Raw genomic sequence first — 24,791 nt, 5'->3', positions numbered from 1 at the left:
AGCCTGCCCAGTCCCGGCATGTTTTATGGCCGGTGGAGAAACTCGTTTGTTTACTTTAGCCCCGTACCTTCGCCGGTCCCATCTTTCAAGCGGTGCCACAGTTCATCAACGCGATATTGAGTTGTGCTTGGGTCGCAATATTTCCTCGCAAAGCAGCACATACGCACCGGTACCGGCCGTGCGAAACTGGCAAGCGTTTTTATTTTTTATTTTATTTCCTTTTCTTTTATTATTTATCACACATTATTATGATTATTAGCAATACATTTATTTCCTTCCCCAGGTTCTCGCACGCATCGCCCCGTAAGAGGGGATTTCGATGCACCTGAAGAAGGAAGCCAGCAATGGGGTTGGAAAAAAGAAATAATACCAGTAGCTAAAGAAGGCAATCCATTTATCAGCTCCGGCTAACAAATGGACCATCTTCACCGGTTTCCGACCATCCGTGCTGTCCCGTCCCGTTCTACGGACGCTGCAAAATGGGAAGCTGCCAGATAAATCGAGCTGATTTCGGACGCCATCCGCTGCGGCTGCTTGGTGTCTCGTTTCACCATGCACGATTGAAGTGGACATATTTAACGTGTTTATGATAAGCAGCATAGATTGATCCCATTTTCCCCGACTGCTGTTGGGGGAAGGTCCCTCTCGAAGGTTGCTTGGATGGTTTCTGTTTCGAGGCATATTTTTTTCCATTGCCGTGCAGAAACACCTTGCTCCCATTCGAGTGGCGCACAGTGGTACAGGCTAATAAACGAATGCCTCAAACGTTCCGTAATTTTATTTATATAAACAATTATATTAGTATCTTAACACAAATTTGGTATTGAATATTTAGATTCTCGATTTCCCTTTTCTTCTAGACGATATTATCCATTGGATCTCCTGATATAAATTATTTGCCATGCTCCAGAAGATGCAGATATTCTTAAACCTTCTTAAACCTTATCTAATTGGTTAAAATGTTGTAATGAATATAGTTTTTTCTTCATTATAACTTTGAATATCTTTAAGGATAATGAGCAAGATGGAGCCATCTTTAGAAATTTCCGTTACAAATTCATTCTACTTGCAGGTTTTCAGAGGATTTTAGATTTTTTTTAACCAAACGTCCACCTCTGGACCATCGTGCATCGTCTTCAGTGTCTTCAGATGGGTTTAACAAGCAAATGGCAGCAGGCCGATACGCAGCAGTAGCGTGGCCACCGTTCATAATTAATAAATTTATATCGCTCGCGAAACGAACTGCCACAAATGCTGGATCGTTTTGCACTAAGCAAACAAGTATCGTCGTCCAAAACCCCCTTTCCTCCCTCGGTTCCAGACCGCGGACATTCGTGGCAGGCAAAACCAACCGGCCCAACCAGACACGGTCAAAAGTGGCATTCCGTCGATAAAAATTAAGTTATTAATTCCTGCGGAGTGTATTTCGTTTGCGTTTTTACTTTGCACCTTTTCTTGCCCTCCGTTTCCCACGCTGCTGCTGGGCACCCGTGCGCCGAGGACGAACCGAACCGGCGGGGCTAGGCCCTTCGAACATTCCCTATCGGGGGTTGGGCGGGGGGGACGATCGCAACGCATTCGACGTTGATGGAAAAAATGCTCCTTAACGCATCGCACATCATATGCCTGATGTGTTCTGTTTTTTTTTCTTCTTTTTGTCTTATGGGAATTGATGCGTGTGCATGTTTGGTTGTGCGTTGCTACCTTCCCAGCTTTTCCCTCCCTTACCCCTGCTCCCTTAACGATCACTTGATCATGTCCAACACGCTGTGCTACTAAGTACGGTATTCGGTTATTCGGACCGTTTAACCCGTGGAGCAGGTGCTAATGAAAGGAAATCGCCATGTACGGTGCATGACGCCGCGCTACACCCCAAGCATCTTCCTTTGGCGCCTCCCGGACATCCCCTTCGCTTCCGCCATTTTACGACCCCCTTCGCTTACCGATCGGTCGAAAAACCCCTTTTTTGTTCTCGCCTCACCGCGCACAGAACAACTCTATACGCGATGGCTGTTTTAGGATCCGATGCTCCTATTCTCAACCACAATCATAAATAATGTACAAGAGCTTTTTTATGTGTGCGAGGGTCTGTTTCCCCTGGTTTTATGTGCCGTTTTCCCTGATCTTGTTTATTTATTAAGGTCAAAATTTGTAATGCAAGCTTGGCATTAATCTAATAAGCTATCGTTTCGGAGCGGTTCGGGGGCACACGGGCCGACGCTACAGACCATATCAATTCGCTAATCGGCACCGTGGTGTTAGTTTACGCGACGCACAGCAATCATCAAGCTAAACAAAAATACGAAGTAAAACATCAGTTTGGGTGATTAACATGAGCGAAAAGTTTTCTTATCATTGCAGCAAATTGGACCACCTTCTGCCATAAATTCAAAGGAGAGTGTCAGACAATCATTCTCAGATGAGTTTTTTTTATAAAAAAAATATCCTTTCAATCGTTTCCATCCACAACCACAGCGCTAGAGGTGATGAAAGTTATAAAACCCAATTCCCCAAAGCTGGAAGCCATCCCGGACGTCCCAATGATCACAAAACCACCGCAAGCCGGCAAAGGAAAGCAAAAAAAAGTACATCCAGACACCGTTGGCCGGACTCGCCGAAACTTTCCGCATAAATCAGGTGATAAAAGCGAAATTGTACAACTCCGTGCTTAAATCCTTTTAATTTAACCACCATAATCCTGCTCGACATTCATGGAATTGCATATTTTAAGAAATTAAATCCCGTTCCACGCAAGCCGGCTGCCGAATGCTACGGCTCTGGGCGTTTTTTTTCCCCCATCTTCCAACTGTTACCACACGGACAAGGATTAGAACGGTTTGCGTGAAGTTTTTGTATGATTTAGGATTGACACGGAAACGGACGGACGCCGATGTCGTGTGCGCGTTGCGTTGTTTTGCGTGGCTGAAAAATGGTTAACAAGTGATGAAATGTTTGTTGTCTGGACATTTTTAAGAGCTTCCAAAATATATTTTCTCATCAATTTAATGGAAATATAAAATATTTATGTTCTCTTTACGATGATAAGATTCGATTTAGTTGCCATAAAAGTGGACAGCAAATAAATATCTTCATCGAATCTATAAATCTCTTCTTCATCGCACAAAACCCTTTTCAGTGCGCCCGTCGTGCTGCCGGTGCGTAACGCTCAGGTGGATTGTTAAATAAAAATAATAAAAAAAACCCAAGGCAGATAAAGATTATTAGCACAACCAGTGCGACAAACGGTGCGCGTTCCGGCTACGAGCTGAACGTTTGAATGGGGCTTAAAAGTGGCACAATAAAATAAAATCCTAGTTAACGAAAAGAAGCAGAAAACAAACCAAAACCGGTCAAAGCTATGGCAAAACGGCTACCGAACACGCTCGTCCAAGGCGCACCCGGGGGGTGCCCTGTTGATGGCGATACTAAATAACGGTAGCAAGAGAGCGCGCTTAGTAATAGCCTGCGTGGAACAAACGATTCAAAAGGGTTCCGGAAGGGGGTGGGAGAAGGGGAACAAAATCACCTACCCCCTGAATTATGATGATAGTAACGGAATTTATGTTGTGTTAATGACAATATCAGAGTGACATTAAATATGCGGCAATGTATTAGCCTGTGTTCCGAAGCCTTTTCTACTGCTTTGGGGTGGTAAAGTTTATTGGCTGGTGTTGAAAATTCATGGAGTTTCTCTCCTCCGTTCTCTATCTCTCTCTATTTCTCTCTCTTTCTATGTGTCTATTTCTTCACCTTCCGTTCTTTATCGTTTTATCATTTAGTTTTTCAGTACATTTTCCACCACTTGGACAACGTACTCCCGGGAGGCCGATTTGTGCGCAACTACATGGACAAAACGAGAGAAAAAACGCAAAAAGAAAAGATATGGTGTGCAAAAAGCCACACTACAGTACGCAGTACGGTGCACGGCAGGGAAGCGAACATATCTGTCGGTAAGACATAAGAAAGAAAAAAAAACCCCTCACACAACGGACGACGAGTGTTGAAAAGATTAGTTTTACAACTTGATCAAAGACGGTCCAAGACGAAGAAACCACGTGGAATTGTAAACGCTGACTGACACAAGCGGTTTGCAATGCACTGCAAGTTAATTAGAGTTTGTTTCGTTGAACATATTCCCCGTTTCCTATCCACTGTCCACTGGCATGGGAGTTTATGCTTTGGGCGTAGCAGAAGCAAAAAAAACCCAAACAAAGCTACGGTATGAGAAGAAAATTTGTCACCCATTTGCAGCTGCCACACGACGGTACCCAAAGTCTTTGGCTTGAGTTGATTGATGACCGCTGCATCTGCATCCGAAGGGCACGGCGAAGCAATACGACCTGCACTGGCTTTTGCCGTTTTGTTGGGTTAATATTTTCATTTTCCGTATGCAAAAATTGTCACCATGTGGCCGGTTGCTTATCGCTTTACGTTATCGTAATTACGTATGTACGTGCGGAGCAGTGTAGCAGCAGCATAAAGAGTCAATACGCAGCCGGGATGCAGCCGTCACTCTTCGCTGACGCGCGGTAATGAAACAAACGACTACAACCGGCAATAAGCGACGAAACGCTCGGCGCGCTATTTTCTTTTCGCTCTCGGATAGCGGTTGGTCTTTTGTTTTTCGCTAGTGCCTCGCTGCATGTAATGAGTGCTTTAATGATAATTAGATTCACCCTTCGCTTTTAAGCTCCGAAGATCGGGTGTTTTAGGACGTAATGTTAGATGTATGGTGTGCATGTTTTTACTGGCAAGAAAATAAATTTAAAAAAACTTGCTGTCATTGCCTTCCGTGGACAGTTCAAACGTATTCCAGAGTGTAAATCTTTAATAAAAAATTATTCCCGAAACAAAATGGTAACAAATTCGTTACGTTTTAAGACGGGCGTTAAGAAAGCTTTGCATACACATTTTTCCTTCGAGGTAATTATTTTCCTGCTTTTATTCCCCAGGACCCATATCTCGATCGCCCATTCGTTCGATTGGCTCGTGACGTAGCCTCCCATCGGTTGAATCTTGTTAGTGGCATTAAAATACGTTTCCATACGTCATTGGAGCAGCATCTAGCAGCAGGCTTCACCGTAACAACCGGGTTCCCCTGGGTTCGATGATCGCGACCCGCGCGAATCGTCATCACGCGCTGCTAACGAAACCGAAACAATGCCATTCCAATTTGTAGAGCTTGTCAAAATAAATAAAGCTAACATAGACCGTGCAAAAAACGTGCCAACGGATCGTTTCACGTGCGCTTTATTTTTCCCCGCGTTTCAGCCTTTATGTTTATTTTATTATTGTTCCGCGATCGCGATCGGTCATGTGCGTTTTAATGCGCCTAAAAGAAGTAAATTGTTCGCGCCCCGTACCGCGGACGTTCGTTGTTCGTTGGGTGGAGGGGGTGGAAACCACTGAATTGCTGAAAATGTGTGCAGTAAATTCAGACACAAGTCAAAGTGGCAATTTATGGCCAACGGATTTCACGCATCCCGGCAGCGACAGATAAATATAATATGAAAGCTGTAGTGCAGCAGCAAGACAACGCCACGCCACGGTGCATTCGTTGTCCTGTGCCACCGAACATTGGGTTCGGTTCGGCGATCGGTACGGTACGGACGAATCACTAAACACGCCTGCATGGACGACACGGCGAGAAGTAGTTTCCCCGATCCCCAAGAAAGCTTCCCCCAATACAGGGTGGTGTGTGAGGGTGGCTTTTGGGAATCCGTTTGCCACTCCGTGGCTTGCGAGCGACAGAAGCAAAGCGGACACGGGATGGTTTTGGGATTGACCCTTTCCTTTATCGCCACTGGGGAATCGTCGAACGAAGTCGAAACCCGTCAACGGAGGTAATTTTTCTTCAAACGATTTTTCGTACCGATCTCGTACGCGTCCTGTGCGGTTCGGGGCAGGAAATTGCCAGCATAACGAACGTGCACGAACGAACGCCTGTACGGATGGAGCGCAACCATTCAACCGGTACCCTGGTGGTTCTGGTGCACGTACCGAGTGTAAATCGCGACTCGAAAACGAGTTGACCGCTCCATTCATAAATATGCTTCGACACAGATTTAGATACCACGAAATCGACAACCACTGCTTCGCAGCCGTACGATACGTTTTGCGCTGTCACAACACCACCTTACGCTGGAAGAATGAAACGCTACGTCTTTTTCGTTACGTGAATTACAGTGTGGTATCACGGTTTGCTGTTAAGACTTTTTAGAAAACTCTAAAAGATTTAATTTTATTGTAGAAAATATTATTAAATTGAAACAAATCTTCTTGCCGTGGGAACTATTTGGGGTTATGCTCCTTATTCTTAAAACCATCCCGCACCAGGACATTACACTTTCATTATGCTTCCACCGCCCCGCCGTCCGACGTTGTATTGTTTGCGCTGTGAAATATTTAAATATAATTTCCAAGCTCTCGTTGCCAATTTCTGGTGGAATGTGGACAATTCCCCGTGTGTGCGCAGGATGTGAAGAATGGCTGCAAAATAATACGACACAAGCATCGAGCATGCCTGTGCGGTGTCCGAGGCTCCTGCTGCTTTCTATGGAGCTGTCATGGATGCGCAGCCGGCATGGCAGCAAAAAATCCCAAAAGCCACCAAAATCGTCCCCGAACGATCCCCGTTCGATCGCGCAAACGGCAGCAAACGGCCGTTGGTGCAGATTACAAATACGATTTCTATACATTTTATATTGCCGGATTCACACAATCGGTGTGAACTATCTGAATTGGACTGTAACGATTCGCGGGGAATCGCATCGATGAGGATGTGTGGTGAAGCATATCGACGAATGGCCGACGACACCACTTTAGCATTCGGTCGTGAGCGCGTGAACCACTGCAAAACAATGGGGACACACACTCAACACTGTCTAAAGGCAAAAAAGGAGGAAAATACGGTCCCGGCAGCATTCGGGACGATTTCCGGGAATTTTCGGTCAAACATCTCCTCGAGCGCACACACCTTTCCACGACCGATCAGCGTCCGAGCGAGCGTACGTGTTGTTTCCAGCCACCCAACCTTCCCGGGTTTCGAGCGTGGTGAAGATTAATTTACATTCCCTACCGCTGGCAGAGGAACGAAAATGTTGCTCCGACAAAACAAAGAATTGCTTGACACTTTGCCTGACGGTGGTTGTGGAATTTTTGGCTGCGATAAAGGACAACGGCGAATGAGGGGCGCGCGATTCGCGGTATTGTGGCTGCATCTTCTCTGGCTCTGGTAGGTGGCAGAGCGCTCGTTCCGCAAAAGGAAGCTCATTATTAATCCTAATAACACATCGATGTAATGGGTTGGCCCAAGGAATTTAAATCGTCTGATACAGTGCACGGTAATTAGTTGTTTGGCAATCGTGCTGCACATCTAACAATTTCGAGTGCCTGCTTTTATGCTGCCGGACAATGTAAAGTGGCCAATTTCCACCATATGCACAATTTGGGAAATCGGGGAAAGCTTTTATATCAAGGGGTCGTCGGCAAAAGTGGTTCGATTTAACATTTTCTTTACACAAAAATCCTCCTGATTTGCTGACGTAGCTTGCATTACAAATCTTAAATAACATTTTAATTACACCGCTTCAGCTTTGTAACGGCCGATTTGCATTCGCCATTTGGCGATAAGTAAATTGGGGCTGCCTTTACTGTACTGCTAAAGCGAAGCACAAGGAAAAAACATGATTCGCTCGGTTGCCTTCAATTGAGATGCAAATTAAGATTAATTTTATGTGGCTTTATCGTCCTACCACCGTTAAGTTGGTGTTTTTTCGGCGATTGTTAGATGGCCGTTTTCGCAATGAGGATTGTATCAAGTGCCGTCCGCCATTCCGCCGTATTTTCCGTTTGATGATGTACAGTTTTATCTCGCTTCACGAGCCCAGTTTGATGGGCCCCTGGTTGTTTGGCGTTTTGGCCCCGGCAAACGACATGAAAATTAATTGCCTTCGGACCTCACGAAACGACATGGCAAAGGCAAAGTGGTGTGGGTGAGTGGGGGACGGTGGGGAGGGGAAAAAATCTCAAAAGCACTCCGACCGCGATAACACACTTTTACCTTTGAAGCTTCTTGTAGGTGGGCTCCGTCGATTGGTGACGACAGGGTCGATAAAAATGGATCGTGAAGATAGGGAAAGGTTCGCCTTGTTTTGTGTTCTCTTCTGCACGTGCTACACACACAGTTCGGGTCGGGTCTTGTGCATGAAACCCTTGCGCACGGTAACACGGGAGGATATGCTTTAATTGGGGCTACCAAATTCATCGTCCATACATTTATTTCTTCGGTAGGACCTTCCTTTTTCTCTCCTGTCACCTGTGTGTGTGTGGGTGGTACCCGTTTTGTCGGATGACTGCCCGCGAAAGGGACCACCGGATGAGGTGTGGATGAAACTGGCGACCTCCGCCTGCACGTGCCTTGCACTTCGTAAACTTCCACACTCGGAAAACGGAAATAAAAACCCTGAAGTGAACCCGCGGTGTGTTGGAGGAAAGCCAAAAAAACAAAACCCAAAACACACACGGGAGGCAAGAAAAATCCCCTGGGTGGCCTGGCAGCTCTTTCACCGCCATGGCCATGGCATGGAATATTAAAATTTCGAACCATCATTATTACACCTCGTTATGGGGCGTAGCGTTTTCCTTTCCGCCGCGCGGTGTCGGTGAGCACACAACACCATCAATAAAACTCCTTAATGATTCCCTTTTTTTTTTGTTTAAATTCTCCACCACCGGCCAACACCGAATTTCGGTCCGCGCAACCCGATGCGGTGTGTTAGACGATCGGTTTTCGGTTGTCACACACCCGGCGGCAACGGTCGCTGCACGTCTATAAATACTCGTTCACAACGGTTGCGACCGCACCGCAGAGAGATCGCAAGCTAAAAAGGGTGATGACAGGTTGAGTTGCCACAGGAAATACGCGGTGCAAGAACTCCACCAGAACTCCGCCAGAACGAAGATTGGGATGGGATGAATTTTAAATGAGTCGTTCACATATCGACCTCGAGTTGCCAAAAACAAAAAGCAAAACCGAAACCCCGTACCGGAAAGTCATCGCCAATCGCCGACACCACCGTCCGGAACGGTATGCAAAGCGCTGGGCACAGAATTGGACCGACCGATCGGAATAAATCTCACCGAAACGGAAGGTGGAAAATAAAAATCAAACCAACACACCCGGCAAAACATTTGCCACCCCGATCGCGATCGACTTGCGCGATCGGCACACGCGGGTTTTCGTAAGTAAATTTGAAATTAGATAAAATGAAACGGTCAATTAATTTTATTCTCAGCAAATAAATTTCATTCCAATCGCCAGCAGCCCTCCGTTGTGCTGCTTTTCCATGTTCGGTTCACCGCGCCACTGGCGTTCCGGTGCAGCAAGGCAGAATATTGCGGAGACCTTCCGAGGTTGACCCCTTTTGTTCGGGATATCCCTTCGCTTTCGATGGAACGTTTTGGTGGTCCCGGGGTCGAATAATTAAGCAAAATTGTTTTCGTTCCTGTACGGCCGGTGATGTTTCGCTCGCTTAATCTTGGTGTGCTTTTTTGTGTATTTCTTTAGCTCCCCATACCCCTACCCAGCTTCTTCGCCAGCCGTCCCATTCGTTCTCAAGCGTTTGTTTGCAATTTTCTCGCCTTTCTCGCAAAAGTATCTTTCTTTTTTAATTCCTTAATTTTTCTCTCATTAAAACCAGTTGGGCTAACCTGGCGGTGCCGGGCGGTGCGCAAATGGATATGGTAAAGTTCGAAGCCATGCAAACGGCCATTCGCCATTCGTCGTTGGTGGGTGTTAAAAATGGGTTTTCGCCTTTCGCCTTCTACCGGCAAACCGATAACCCGTGCCGTGTCGGGTCAGAATTGGTAGCTTAGATCGCGAATCAGTGGATTCGCGGAGCGCGAGTTTGCGCAAAAGGATCGCTTGTTTTTTTTTTTTTTTTTTGTTGAATCGTGAAGGTGCGCAAAAGTATGCGCTATAAAAATTAATTTCAATCACGACCACGGGCAAAACCACATTTACCATTCGTCTCACCGGGGCTGAGGTAATTGATTCCGATTAAACAAATCGTTAATATAAAATTTTTTTGTTGATGTTTCACGATCTTGTTGTGAATGTGGCACGTGTAACAAATTGTTTAATTAATTTTTCAGATTAATTTACTTGCATCTTTCAATACTACTTAGTACTCAACTTAGGCCGGATAAGCGAAAAACACGGATAAAAGGTATATCTTCTACTCTAATGGGATTCATACTTCATTTTCTTTAAGTATACGGAATTTATGTTACTTTTTGATAACAATTCCTGAAAAAAATGCAAATTTTTGCAAAAGGAATCCAGTTTGTTTGATGAAACTTGTGTGCATCAAAGTCTTTACACTTAGTACTTTAGTACTTTAGATAATTTTTTAGACACTCAACCCAGTGGAATATTTGAAATCTTTTACAAACTCTTTTGAAGATGATTTTCAAGGATCCACACGTTGGGTTCTTTAAGTTGATATAGGTTGATATATTCGACTTCAGTCCGAATAGAATCCTTGAATGATTCTTCACGAAAAATCCCATTACTACCGCTTGCATGATGGATGGACCCCCGGGCAAGAAGGTACGCAAATAAAATACCCTTGTCGAGAGTGATGTTTGTGTCAAATAGTATTCATTCGCTATTTCGTAAGCATTCCCCTTCAGGAGCAAAAAAAAAACAAAAGGTGCAACGCATACGAAACACCTGGAATCGCAATTGAAGCGCACGAAAAATCGCAGAATCCAGCAAACTCGACTAACCCGGCACCCGGGACCCGAACCGTTTCGAACTCTTTCGTATCGATTGATTTCCGCTGTTTGCTGTCAAGATATGTCAGGCACTCTTCAGCAGGTCGCCCCCCACCCTCCGAAGTTCCCCTTGCATGACGATCGTTGACGGCGTCTGTAACGATAGCGTAGATAACGCTATGTTTCAAGTTAAGCCGAACGTGGCAGTTGCAGGCGGAAGTAGAAGACAGGGGAAAAAAATTGTCACGAACAATATTGAATGGTTTGCAATCGGGATCCATTCGGCAGAACGAAAAGGGAAAAGGGAGCACATTGGTCGATAACGGATCAAACACACACACAAAATGGTGGTAAATCAAAGCAAATGCAAACGGGGTCAAAATTGATTGCCTTTCTCTGTTAGTACCTCCAGCGTCCTGAAACATTCGGGGAGGGAAATCGTGGTTGGAAGGGGTGAGTAGGTCTCCTCAGGCACCATACTCCATCCCTTTGTTGTTCCATATAAGTTTGGCTTATTATTAATACACATATCGTGTGGCACGGCTAGCACGGCATCGGTACTCCGTACGCACTCGTGCACCATTTCTTCGAAGCGGTTTTTTTTCTCCCGATTTATCTCATTAGTGACACAATTTCCGCGAGCACTAACAAAACATGTGGCAAAAGTCGCTATTTGTGTAAGGGCGCAAGAACCGACCGGGTGGTGACACATTAGAACGGAAAGGTGTTTATCGCCATCCAAACCGTGTGCGCCACAGGTCGGAAGGAAGTGGGTTCTACTCGATCCGAAAACACCGCCCCGGTCCCTGGAACGCGGGCTGACATATCATGCCAACAACCGATAACAATCTGTTTTTTTTGTTTTGTGTCGCTCTGCTCTGTCCGAACGTTTCGGCACAAAACGATATTCGTGTTTCGAGATAATTATGAACGCCGATAATCACTGCTTTCGTCTCGTTGGCATTTTGGGGCCCTTTTTTCGGGCCCTGGTGGTGGAAAATTGCCACACACACACGAAACTGAATGAGAAAACCAAAATTAAGCCTCAGAAAATTATTTAATGTGTCCACCCTTTTATCATTGGCCACTCTACGGTGCACGGTGCTAAATATGAAGTTGATGTAGAATTTTCCTTCGACTCTCACTATCTCCTGAAAGGGTGAAGTAATTAGTTAATTGGTTATCTATTGCCGAAATGCAGCCAAACTTCGGTGAATGCTGTTCGAAGCTAACCTTCCAACGTCGGTTATTGATTAGGGGTGTAAAAATCAATTCCATGCTCCCCCTTCATCAAAGCCAATCGAATTCGAAATGATTGACTGACAAGGGGTTTTTTCCTCTCTCTCCCTTGTTTCTGTGTCCGATCGACGATAACGCTTTTTGGAAAACGCTTTCCTCCGGTGTCAGTAACCGATACACCGGTATGTCACCGATAGGTGTAATGATATCCAACACGCGCAGCGTAAAAGAAAACCGAGATCGTTAAGAACACCCCTCGAAGGAGAGAGAGAGAGAAAAAAAAACACCCCAAACACACCACATTTTCCTCGGTGAACCATTTAATGGTCACAATTATTTGCTTCATTTGTAGACCGTTTTTGGGGCGGCAGTTGCCATCTCGTACGGAGCAACGGTTCCAAACAACAGCGGGTCAACATTAAACTCATTAGCTCAGCGGTCCAAGGAGCATGTCTATGGGGACAGATTTTTGTTGTTGTTGTTGCTGTACTAACAAGCGAATGGAGCCAAAGGAAAGTCTACCATTCCGACTATTCCCACTGTCCACTTCACGTAAGTCACATAAGCTTCTTCGAAATCGCCTCAAAACTCTGCTAGGCTGTTGCGCTAATGCGATAATGGTTTGTTAAATCAGTCCGTCTGACATCGGATCGATTTGTGGGACGTTTTGTTTTCGGCTGCCATTTTCGGTTTTCCCCCGCGCTAGCATCAGTTTAAGTGATTGAACCAACGTGGTTTTTTTTTTGTTCCTGTTTGGTTCGTTTTCCCTTGGCTTCTCGCCGTGGATGGCGTTAATCCACGGGGGAAACTTTTACCACCACGAAACGGGCTGTCGATTGCGTTCGCTTGCCGTTACATTCCGGAGCACATGCTCCGGCGATATTATTCCGGTATGAAATTGAACACCAATAATCTGCTTACATTTCGGGGGCGGGTGGGAGCTGAGTGAAAAGTTTCACATTCTCCGAGCTATGATCCGAGTTGTGTTTTTAGTCTCGTCTAAAGCAGCACGCTGTATGGTGAGAACCAGCAAACTTACCAGTGGGGACAGAATGCAGTCTAGTCCGGAGCCTCGACGACCCCTTCAGAAAGGGGTCGCTAGTGTGAGTGGCAAAATGCACCGCCAGCGTTTTTCCCTTCATCGACCATCCGAACCACTCATTAGCGTGTGCCAAAGCAGCCCAACTTCTTCTTGTGCACCGTGCAGCACAAACACACGGATAGTTGCTTCACGAACACGAACACGTGTCCGGGGAGTGAAAGCCACTTTAGGTAATTTCGTATTTATAGCAAAAAAAGGGGTTTAATTTACATCTTGTTATACATTTATTTTAAGTACACGCCACCGCCGATCTAACCCGGTGGCGGTGGTTCAAACCGATGATGGGTAGTCCTTCTATTCTATGGGTGTGCTTTGCATGTACAGACAAGCAGGACGATAACGGGTAGCAAGCAAAAGGAGCACAAAAAATCGCTCTACATCCCACAGGACCGAGTGGAAGTGGCAACGTTTTGCATTCCACAGATCCTGTCGGACGAGCGATAACGAAGCAGCAAGGGGTGAGTTTGGAGCGTCGAGACTAACTTGCCACAACTCCCTTTAGCAAAAAAAAAAAAACCCCTTTCAAGTGTTTGGTCAGTTTGGGGACGCTGTATGGGCAAAGGGTTGGCGACTATCGCCCACTACGAACAGAGCAATGCCCCGCATGCGCATTCACAAACACACAAACCAATGCCACATGCATGTACAGCGGTATCGGTGCGGAATCCTTTTAACCCAAATGCAGTACAGCATTTTGCAAATACATCTCCACACTATTTCCGGCATTACACGAGTAATCCTCGGACGGTACGTCGGTATTTTACAGCGAGTACAGGACATTTGTTTCTGTTTTGCTTTGTTTGGTTATTCCTGTACACCGTTCCGAATGATGTCTACATGGTGGCAAATGCGATGATTACTGTCTTGAAAGCTCCCATACTTTGTTCAATTTATTGTAAGTTGAAGATGTTGAGGTTTGATGATAAAGTTCCAATTGGAAGTCTTGATACAGAACGGAACGTTTGACCACAAAAGGTTTATTTTGGTTACAGGAGATGTTTTTAACATTTTAATTTTTCTTCTCCTCGAAAGTTTTATCACCACAACATAGAAATGAACATCAAATAAAGATGGCAAACTAGAAGTACTGTCCTATTCCAAAACGTTGGATGACTACATTTTTTGCAATAAAGCCTTGCGGGCATTTCCTCCTTTCTTAGGATGTCTCCCTATTTCTAACCCTAAGGATAAGCCTTCGCTAGCCATAAACATGCAGTATTGTCGCACTCAGTTACTTCCACATTTCAGCATTATCTTCCCCGGGGTCTCGCCCTTGCCCCTGGTACGATCCCAAAACCAATCGGCCATTCTGCCACATCACTGGGCCCCACATCCCCGAAGCGCGAATATGGCGAGAACACGCGTGGAAGAATTTTTTTCAAACTCCGCCAACGAAGATAAACCCTGTTAGGAACGGGGTTGTGGAAATCCGGAACGAAAGGAAAACCCATGAAAAACCAGCGAATATTCGAGTGAGTGGTTTCGTGACGGGAATGCGAAATACAGGGCCTCATTAAGTGGCCTCCAGCAAGGTGGTGGTTTTCCTTTCCTTTCCTTGTTGGCAGCCTAACAATGGCTGCTCCCGTGGAACGGATGACGCTTTTGTGTAAAGCTTCAGCATTTTTTTTCTTTTGTGATTTGTTTTTAAGTAACGCGTTCCGACGCATTTTAAATTTCTTCTTTCACGAAAAGTTAGAGCCGTTTTTGCAGACTTTGGGCTTTGAAAAAAGGGTGAAATGATTTTTCCGTTTTTTTTATTATTTTGAGTTGAAAAATAGCAATACTTTTTGTTCGTAAATGTTTGGGCAAAAACTTTGTACTATAAATATTGTTACGCACAGCTCCAAAAGGGTGTTTGAAGCATCAATTCATAATCGTCTTTGCGAATTGCGAATAAAGGCAAACACACGTAAGAAACAAATGATCAAGACACTTACCAGCGGGGAGTAGAAGGCGGAACTGTCCACACCGATGCTCGGGTAGGGGTTCTGCTCCGTCGAAGGGTAAGGCGTCCCGTACACACCGACACTTCCGGTGGGAATGCGCGAATAGCCCGACAGCGCTAACCGCGCCGAATCGTACTGACACGAGCAGACGGTCTGGCCGGACACGGGATCGGTCATGATCGGGCGGCCATTCTCACAGCAGGACGTCGTCGGTCCACCACCGGCACCACCTCCACCACCACCGCCCCCTCCGCCCCCACCACCACCACCGAGCGATGCATTGTTTTGCGAGGTTTGCGAGACGGCACCGGGGCTGAGGGCACCGGACGGTGCACCGGTGGCCGAACCGCCCGGACTGAGCGACGGTGCGTTCGTGGCGGAGATCGGTGACTGGGAGCTGGCGGTCGTCGTCTGCCCACCGCTAACGAGCAGCTGGAACCATGAAAAGGAAGAAGCAAACGAAAAACCAAAAATAACAACACATTCATCAAAAAAAAAACCATCGAAACCGCACGAAACCAGTGAGCATCCGGGGCGGTCGCCCCAGGGAACGTTACACTTCCCACCCCCCCTTTTAGCCAAAACCGCGATGTGGGTTCACGGTTTTAATTAAATTATTACGAACCCTCGATTGGTCGGCCGGCCTACGCTTTCCTCGCGTTGCGGTGCGTTGAAATCGCAACGATCAAACTGAAGCGTACGATCAAATCGAATCGATCGATCGATGCCTTAACCCCGTGGCAGGCAGATCGATCGATCATTTCGCATCCAGCGAGCCGTAATAATCTTTCCACGGGGTGTTAATATGCCTTTCAAAATGTTGTCTCCCCCATTCAGGTGTACCGCACAGGTGTGATGTGCGTGCAGTCAAACGATACTAATGATGATGGTGAATGGCGGGAGAGAGAGAAAGAGAACGAGGAATGTCAAACTCGCTAAGGAAGCTGAGCGATGGAGCCCTGATGGGTAAACCGCAGCAAACCCTTCTCTGGCATCTACGAGAAGCAACGTCCCAAAAAAAAAAACATAAACAAATTCGGACCACGTCAGAAGACATTCTGGCTCCGGGTGATACACAGAGATACTTTGATTGGGGCCACAAAAACAAATGAACGGGAAGAAAAAGAAAAAAACCTACACACACACAGCCCCCAAAAACCCGATCCATGACAACCACAAAAACGCGCAACAGGCTTAAATAAATAATGAATCTAATGGCCGGTCTTTGCTCGTTGAGTTGCGGTTGCATGGAGAGTTGAGAGCTGAAACAAAAGCAAAAGAAAAAAAACCACCCGGAATTGGAGAATCTCTCGTCGGCGGCAGCGGGAAAAACAAACAAAAGGAAATCCACCCCGGGAGCAAAAAAGGGGACGGGGGTTGACGGAAAAGAAGAAAAGAATCCACCCCTCCGCGGTGTTTCCACCTCACGGGTATCGGTTTGACACTTGTGCAACACACGCTCGCCGGTGGTGCGGTGGGAGCTGATTTAATAAGTTAATGTGATTCGGAGGCTAATGAAAAGGGCGTGGAAATAGGGATTGGGAACGTTCAGCTTCCTGTCCGGAATTGGCCAACTAATATACACGTAAGCCAGATATTTTCTTCCCGACTGCGGCACTTTTACTGGGAGAGCGAGAATTAGATTACGGTTGTTTGCTTATCCGGAATCGGTGGATCCGGAGATGCCGAAACCCCAGAAAAAGGTGATAGCAAACGATGCAACCGGCCTGATAGCGTCCCCGTGAAGGTCAAAATGAGTTCCGAGGTGAGTCTTCGGTGTGGGCGAGCAGGAATCTTCACTTTCCTGACGGCGGAGCACATAATATGGAAATTATATTGAAGCCGTCGAAGTGGCAATGCCGAACGCGATCAAAACATCATGTCACAAGCTGCAAACCGGGCTGCTTTGATCAGCAGAAAAAAAAAATCCGGGTTGGCTAAGCAAAGGTACGAAGTAGAAAACGACAACGAGAAAAAGGAAAAGAACGTTGTCCCTCGCCAATAGCAAACCAAATGAAGAAAAGAGCCCGAGCTGGGGGGAGGAAAAAAATGAACCCAAAAACTAAGACATGTGTCACAAAACGGCGCTCGACGCTCGGGTCCCAAGTAGGGAGTCTCGAGCAATAGAAGAAACGCAGCGCTCGAGCGGAGAAAGGATAAGGAAACCAAGTCGGCCAGTCAATAATGGACGTCACGGTCACACACTCGAAAAGAAAAAACACACTCGAAAGAAAACCATCCATTTAACCCGGGCTGGCCATGCACCGAAAAAGCACCGAAAGGCGTTGAATGAAAGCGAACCGCAAAAAAAAACCGGAGGGAGGGAGATGCACGGTTCGAAAATAATCAAACGACGCGTCGGATCGTCGCACGTCGCGCTCGACAAACGTATCAAATTACTCGATGATAGAATGGCATAGTCAATTTGATTTTAATATTTGTCATATAATATGTTAATTTACAGTTAAACGCGATTAAAGGTTTTTTTTCCTCTGGTTTCGGGTTCTGCTTCGTTCGTGTACCCGAGACATTGGGTACAATGTCAGCCCGGTCAGCCTGGTGGACGGTGTCGGTTAGTCGTCTAGAAGAAGTCGCAGAAAAAAAATGCTTTTCTTCCCCTGTCCATCCGAAGGACAGGTTTTGGTCCTGTCCTTACTTCCTTTCCTCCTGTCCTGCGCGTCAAACGTGACGGCTGCCATCAATGCCAATGTTTGCCAAAAGAACGCCCACAGCAAATGTGACGAAACGACAATGCAAGTTGGGGATGAGATGGGAGTTTTAGAAAACTAAAAGAACGACACACGGGGGAAAAACAAGTGGTGATAAAAATCAATACCATCACGGACACGGAAATGTCGATCAGAAAATTTAATCTTATTTAAAGCGCCCGAAACCGAAATGAAGCAAATGGGCGATAAATCTTAAAATCCCCTTTTTCGTAACGTTAACGTTCAGGCGGACAGGCGGCAATGGACGGGAACCAATTTGTCTTCTTCGTTCGGTGCGCTCGGTGCCAAAACATTTGGACAAGCTTTTGACGCTTGAGAATGATTTCCGTTCCAGCTCCAGCCGAAGAAAGGAGCAAGTGTCCTGTTGTTGTTCCCCTTTTTGTTGCCATTTTGTGCCCAAAACCGTCGCCTTCGTTTGCATCATAATACATGCTTGAGGCGGGCGCCTGCATTGGAGATTGGGTAATTGTGATATTGAGAAGGATTAAATGGCGTAACCGGGCTCATCTCCGAAGGGGTGAACCTGGGACCGATTCCACACACACACGTGCACACGTGTGACAGTCGCAACCTTAGTGCGGCAGGATCTCGTGCTGTGATACGTTCAGCTTCGGCCGTACAGAGCAAAAGAAAGTAACACCGGAAGAAACGACGCCGAGTTTGTCGGTAAACCCGGCTTTTTTTCTATTCACCGGAGCTCCGGTGACACTCCGGGTGTCTCCCAACTGCACCATGTCACATGCTGAAGGAAAGCAACCTTCAGGAGACTCGGAGAAATCGGAAAAATCGAGCGCTCACACATCTCGAAGGGAGGGTACAAACATTTACGGAGACCTGAGATCTGCATAACGAAAAAGGGTTGGATTAAGGTTGGATAAAGTTTTGCCTACCACGGGACAGGGAACTCTGCTTGGAAGTGGACTGGAATGTTGGGCAAGACTTCGAGGTTTCAGGAAGGGAAGGATTTCGTCTAGACAAATTTAGCAATCGAGTTGGAGAGGCAAAAAAACGGAGGAAACGGGTTGACGGGCATGATCATTCCGAGTTGCCATGGAGGGGGGGGCTGGAAAAGGCGAAATGGAGTTTACCGAAGCACTCAGCGGAGTCATCTTGTGTGTGTGCGGTGGTTCCGGTTCAGCCCGGGTAATTAATCCCGCAACCGACACGCTGGGGAAACATTGAAATACACTTAGCAGGGACTCACCTTCCCAGTACCCAGTTAGGTCTGTTGCGCAACGAAAACCATCACGAGTAAGACGCTACGAGTAAGACGCTACGTGTAAGACGCCAGAGTCTAGAGGCTAAATACGCATGACTTATTGTACTGTAAGAAGCTGAACTAATCCTTACGGTTATCGGTGGAGGGGTTAAAGTACGTACGTGCACACCGAACCGCCATACACTGTTGCGAAAGGCCATTTCGAATCGGGTACAAATATATTAAGTTGTTGCCGAATTGGACAACCCTGGGAGGAGAAAAAAAACCTACAAGCTTGTACAAGCGATTTGTTCCCTGCTCGAGGCGAACCTAAATATGGTGTGGAATAATATATTTTCCGTTTTTCACACCGTTTCGTCGCGTTTTGATAAGCGTTCGTCTATTATCGTCCATTTTAGCTACGGTGTTGGGTAAATATTTTACCAGCAATCGGGTAATCAGCGGAAAATGCACATTGGACGCAAGCACACCGCGCTCACAATTGCCTCACAATCAGTTTGGCTCAATTAACGCATGCCTTGGCTGGTTGTGCTAGTTGGAATCAAGGAAAAGGAAAAGCAACAAGAGTAGAATCGAAAGAAAATCGACACACACACACAGCCACAACTACGTCCGATTGCAGTTGATAAGTTTTCTACCACGCGCGCGCATGTTTTCACGCGGATTGTCGATACGCGACTTCATTGCGGAACGCGCCGTTGTACCGCCGGGCCGGGCCCGGGTTAAGTTGTAAATTGTGTTTCCCATTAGTTCTACATAGTTTTTCAGCGATAGCACACCAGAAACAGAAACGAAAGGCTAACGCACCGTTCAAAACGATTCCATTCCTTCCACTTCCATAAAGTGCCAATAATAATTCCGCACCATTCGTTTAGCGTTTGCCACGCGCGTCCATTTTGTCCGTGGGGAAGTTGCCTCACCACACCTAAGGATGCTTCGTGCTACAAACCCTACTGTGTTTCTGTGCGTAAAATTCTTCAACTCGACCCCCAGAATTCCACCCCGAAGCATAAACGTCAGCGCAAAAAATGCTAATCAATTCGCTACGCCTGTCCGTTTTGTAGTGAAAAGCTCAACGAGTTTTTTGGGGCGAAACCGAAACAATTAGCTGAAAATAGATAATTAGAATTAAGTGCAAACGAAGATGATGCTGACGGAACTCCCCTGGAACCGCGGTGCGCCAACAGCCAAAAAGGAGCTCACGGCCGAACGCTCCCTATTCACCACGACAGTTGTGGTTGCAGTCATTTATTCTGCCATTTTACCATCCCAACCCAAACAGTAGATTGCTTTCCTATTTTTGTCCCCATCCCCCCGCACCGTTTGGCACGCTTCCTGGGGAGGGGTGTCCTTTTCGAGTATTTTGTAGTCGTTTTGTGTGTGTTTTTTTTTCTTCCCCTTTTCCTGCGCACATTTTCATCCCGGTGAGGCCGGTGCGTGCCCTCTCGATTGTGCGTTTGATCGCACTCGTTTTTAATGATGTCTTAAACAGAATTAATTTTGTGATTTATCTTCGGTTGGGTTCGGCCCATTCTTCCACACAAAAAGTTCCCTCGCCCCGATGGCTGGGTGGATGTTTCCATCGGCAAAATCATGTTTTTTGATGGTTGGTTGGAGAATTATCAAAAGGCCCACAAATCAACGCGAACCACAAACCAAACGACAAGCAAACGGCGTAAGAAGCCGCAGTCGTTGTGCTTTAATTTATACAAGATGGACACTGGGAGGCATTCGTGTTGATCCACTTCAAGGATGTTCGATAGCTTAAGGAGCATCGCGTTGCTCAGCACCAATTGGAATGTATTTGGCTAAGAATTGCCCAACATGACATGATGCGTTTGCATACACTATTCACCATCATTCCGCTTGTTCCGTGGCTATGTCGCTACACTTCATAATCGCATTGTCCGGGAAACGTCATAAACACGAAGTTTAACGAGCACCCCCGCAAAACCCTCGTGCCGGATACGGTAAGTATCCAATTTTATTTATGATTTATTGCCCACAACCGGAGCCTCACGAGCCCACAAATCACTGGCCGCACTGGAGAGGCTTCCAGGGCGGCCCGTCGCCTGGCATTCGTAATTTGAACTCATACGCTCGCTAGCAGGCTGGGCTGACGAGCTGGAAGGGCGAAAAAAAGGGCAAGGGGTGGAGACCGTTGAAGAACTATTTAGTGCCTTTTAATGGTACCGATCCCCACCATCATCATTATCATTTGAAACAACAGCACGGAAAGATAGACACCGTACCGCAAAACCATTGCCGTTTCTGCCTCGTAAAGTGGTTTATTGTTCCCGGACCTGGTAGCAAATAATTGCCATTACTATCTTGTATCAGTCTGTCTTTTTTTTCGCTTTCTACCTCTCTCTCTCTCTCTCTCTCTCTCGCTCCCTCCCTCACTCTGACGTTTCGAGTGCGGGCGGACTAAGCAGATGACAGTTTATTGACAGCTCTGTTGAAGGTACTATTATGTGGCGTGCCATTTGGTTCTTTGGCCAGGAAACACGAGCAAAGTGAGCTGTGTTGACCGCTGGACAAATAATGTTCCCATTTATTGCGGACTATTAGTGTGATTTTAATATTTACTTCTAACGTATGGTAAGGCTTTTAATGAGGCTAATTATTGGATGTTTCTTGATGGGCATGTTTACGATTTGGTTGGAAGACGAGAATTGTTTTGTGACCATCAGTCAAGCAAGATACGGTTGGGTGTGCGACGAGAAGTTGACAACGTTTTATTGCTCAAGATTTAATGAGAAATTTCCAGGTATTCTAGTATTCTAGAAAGGAACATATCGCGTAGATCAAGTCTTTTTCCGAGATTCAAAGTGACCAGTAAAACTGACAGTAATATGAGACTGAACGTCAAACTAAGCAGAAGACTCTTTTTTTAAGTAATTTCCTCCTCATTGTTTGCTTCACACGAATTACCTTGGTACGATACAACAGCTCATAATATACGTCACCATTCTGGTCTCACCATTTTGCAGATAAGTACTTTCCGCGGGTGAATATCTCGCTTTGGTGCGGATTGAGATTGTTGGTAATGTTTTACTTTTATATTTAGTGTTATCATACATTCCGCCTCTTGGAGACTCTGTAACTCTTGAAGTAAACGTCACGAGTCAAATTTTGTATTTTAAAATTAAAAAAAATCAAGTAATATTCTTGTGGCTGGAAACTTTACATGATTCGATGTCGATATTAATTCCATGATGCAACAGGATATTAAAAAGAGGTACAAATATTAAAGATGGCACATTAAATGTGACATTCCTGCCCGTAATGTACCGGTTACCGGTCCACTGCTGTAAAACGTTGATAACTTATTAGAAAACTCAATAAAGCAAGGTGTAGTTTATGTTCCTATTTAATGATTTTTTTTCGCTGTTTTCGGTGCACTTCATCCCCGGCCTACTGGATTGATTTTGATGCATGTTCACCCCACCCGATTCCGTCATCGAAAATCGATCGATTATCACTACCTGATTGTAATGCATTTTGTTGGCCAAAGCGGAAAATCACCATATTTATAGGGATGCACAGACCAAATTTGCATAAACAGTTTTTTTCCCTCTTTTGTTGCTGCTTAATACAATTTCAAGCCCGATTGGCGGGACCTTTTGTCGCAATGCAAATTCACACTGCAACTGCGCACACACGAAAAAAAAAACAAAAAAAACCTGGAAGACACACCGGACAGAAAAAAAAAATCAAAACCAATCAAAGTGGATCAAAATGAACGTTTATTAAAGAATGCAAATAACACCAATCGAGCGGATGGATGGATGGTTACGGTGGGCGCACCGAAATGAACGCCAACATCAAGGCATAATAACAATGATGAAACACACCGGTAATAGCCCGGGATAATATGGAAACCTGGTCGTCGTTGTGGCCCAATCAGTAACACACCAAAAAAAAAAAACAAACCCGTTTTTTGTAACGCAGCTACAGTGTCCAACACGTCCTTCCGAGGTGCTTAATAAGGGTGCTTCCGATTTTCAATTCGAGTAGCCTAAACGCATCACATTCACCGCGAGAAAATGTGATGGTGAGCCGGGGCGAATGATAGTAATTTTTACGCAATTCAAACTGCACACACATCACCGGCACGGAGTGCAAAAAGCTTGCCGTTGCAATATAAAGTGTGAAAGTGCTGTAGCGTAATGTAATGGTGGGGAGGTTGTTGTTGCTTTTTTGAAGCAAAAATATATCTTCATGAATCGATAATGCACTATCATCGTGGCGAGATGCGTTTTTTCGCATCCCCAACCCTGTGTTACCTTTGTTTATGGTTCTCGCGCTATCCACCAGTGCCGCATAATGTATGCGTAAGCGAACATTGGGCGCTACCGGGCTGCGGGTAATGCGCGTGCAAAATTTTAAAACTCAAATCGATACCGTTTTTTAATACCAAGGCTCTAGGCGAGGGACACATACCCACATCCTGCTTGCTCCGATTGCAGTAAAAACCCTTCCAGAAACTTCCGTAAAAGCGGCCACACTGGGGATGCTTTCCTTGCTACCCCATTACTTATCGTACTCGACCGTTCTTTGAGATCGATATTTTTACCTTTGAATGTTCTTGTAGCGTACGGAAACAAGCAGCAAAAGAAAAAAAACCCCCGACATGGAAAGGACGACGACGACAACAACATGATGGCATGCCCAAGGGCTGGCGGAGGTCGCAGACACCGAAAGCGGGGGCATGGTGGGATGGTGGTTTCGGGAAACCCTTATCAGTACAACGTATCTGCACCGTATGCGACGAGTGCGTTCCGTTCCGTAAAACCCTTCCGTTTGCTAACCGTCAGGACGAACGAGTTGGGGGCTTTGGCTTCCGCAGCGGATACCCGGCAACCTGTTCGGGCCAATCGCTCGGGATGGCTTACGGGCAAGCTCACTCCAGCACTTTTTACCCCCCCTCATGCGCGCCTGACAAAAGGATCTAAAGGATCGATGTTGTGCTGTGTCGTTTTTTTTTTCTTTCTTCTTTTTTGCTTGCGGGCATCATCCTGAGAATGTGGCTACTGCGTGATGCGTATCGCAGGCGCATACATTCCCCGGTGCTGCACCAGAACTGCAGCACCGAAGGGCGTCCCGGGATCGAAACTCCCCATTTCGACGGGCGTATAGATGGATGGATGGATTGCACGATATTGGAAGCACCGTAATGTGGGTTGATTTTTTTCCATACATACACACACACACACACACACACACACACACACACACACACACACACACACACACACACACATTCATGCACCAGATATTGGTTCCCGCTTGTATGATCGCTTGTGACTGCCGATGAAAAGCGTGACGAAATATTACCGCCCGGCCGATGGCAATGAATTGACGCACCGGAAAATGATGTGTGCGACGGAGTCGAGTCGAGGCACCAAAGGGAGAAAAGCGAGATCAGCAAAACAAAAAAAAAGCATCAACAACATCATACGTCCAAGCCCCATTCACCCGGAGCCCACAACGACAATGGGGGCCTGAAATGATTATGAGCTACCGCGCAACCAGACGATACGGTGCGGTGGACAAGAAGTTTTGCGCGACATCTCGACATCTCGACGGTCGGACGAGTCGAAGGCGATACGGGAACTGTATCTCTTTCGAAACCTTCCTTCCGCGCCGTCCGGGAAGGAAGAAGAAGAAGGAGAAGGAAGCCGGTGTCCCGACCGTGGCGACATTATAAATGTGAGATAAATTTGTTGAGATAAATCGTTTTATTGACAATTTATTGAAATATTTTGATAACA

The 24,791-nt window shown here is 46.1% G+C and overlaps 1 protein-coding gene across 1 annotated transcript in view; it reads right to left on the bottom strand.

Moving 5' to 3' along the window:
• LOC128300666 (homeobox protein araucan-like) overlaps nt 1-24,791 on the bottom strand; it is a 74,769-nt gene that overhangs the window by 38,827 nt on the left and 11,151 nt on the right. Inside the window, exon 2 of the mRNA XM_053036816.1 lies at nt 15,058-15,498. Coding sequence (XP_052892776.1) covers nt 15,058-15,498 — 441 coding nt within the window. The remainder of the gene's footprint in view (nt 1-15,057; nt 15,499-24,791) is intronic.

This window comes from Anopheles moucheti, chromosome 3 (assembly GCF_943734755.1).
Source record: "Anopheles moucheti chromosome 3, idAnoMoucSN_F20_07, whole genome shotgun sequence".
Classification (NCBI taxonomy): domain Eukaryota; kingdom Metazoa; phylum Arthropoda; class Insecta; order Diptera; family Culicidae; genus Anopheles; species Anopheles moucheti.
Note: the sequence above shows the minus strand (reverse complement) of the source record. Positions and strands in the feature narration are given on the sequence as shown.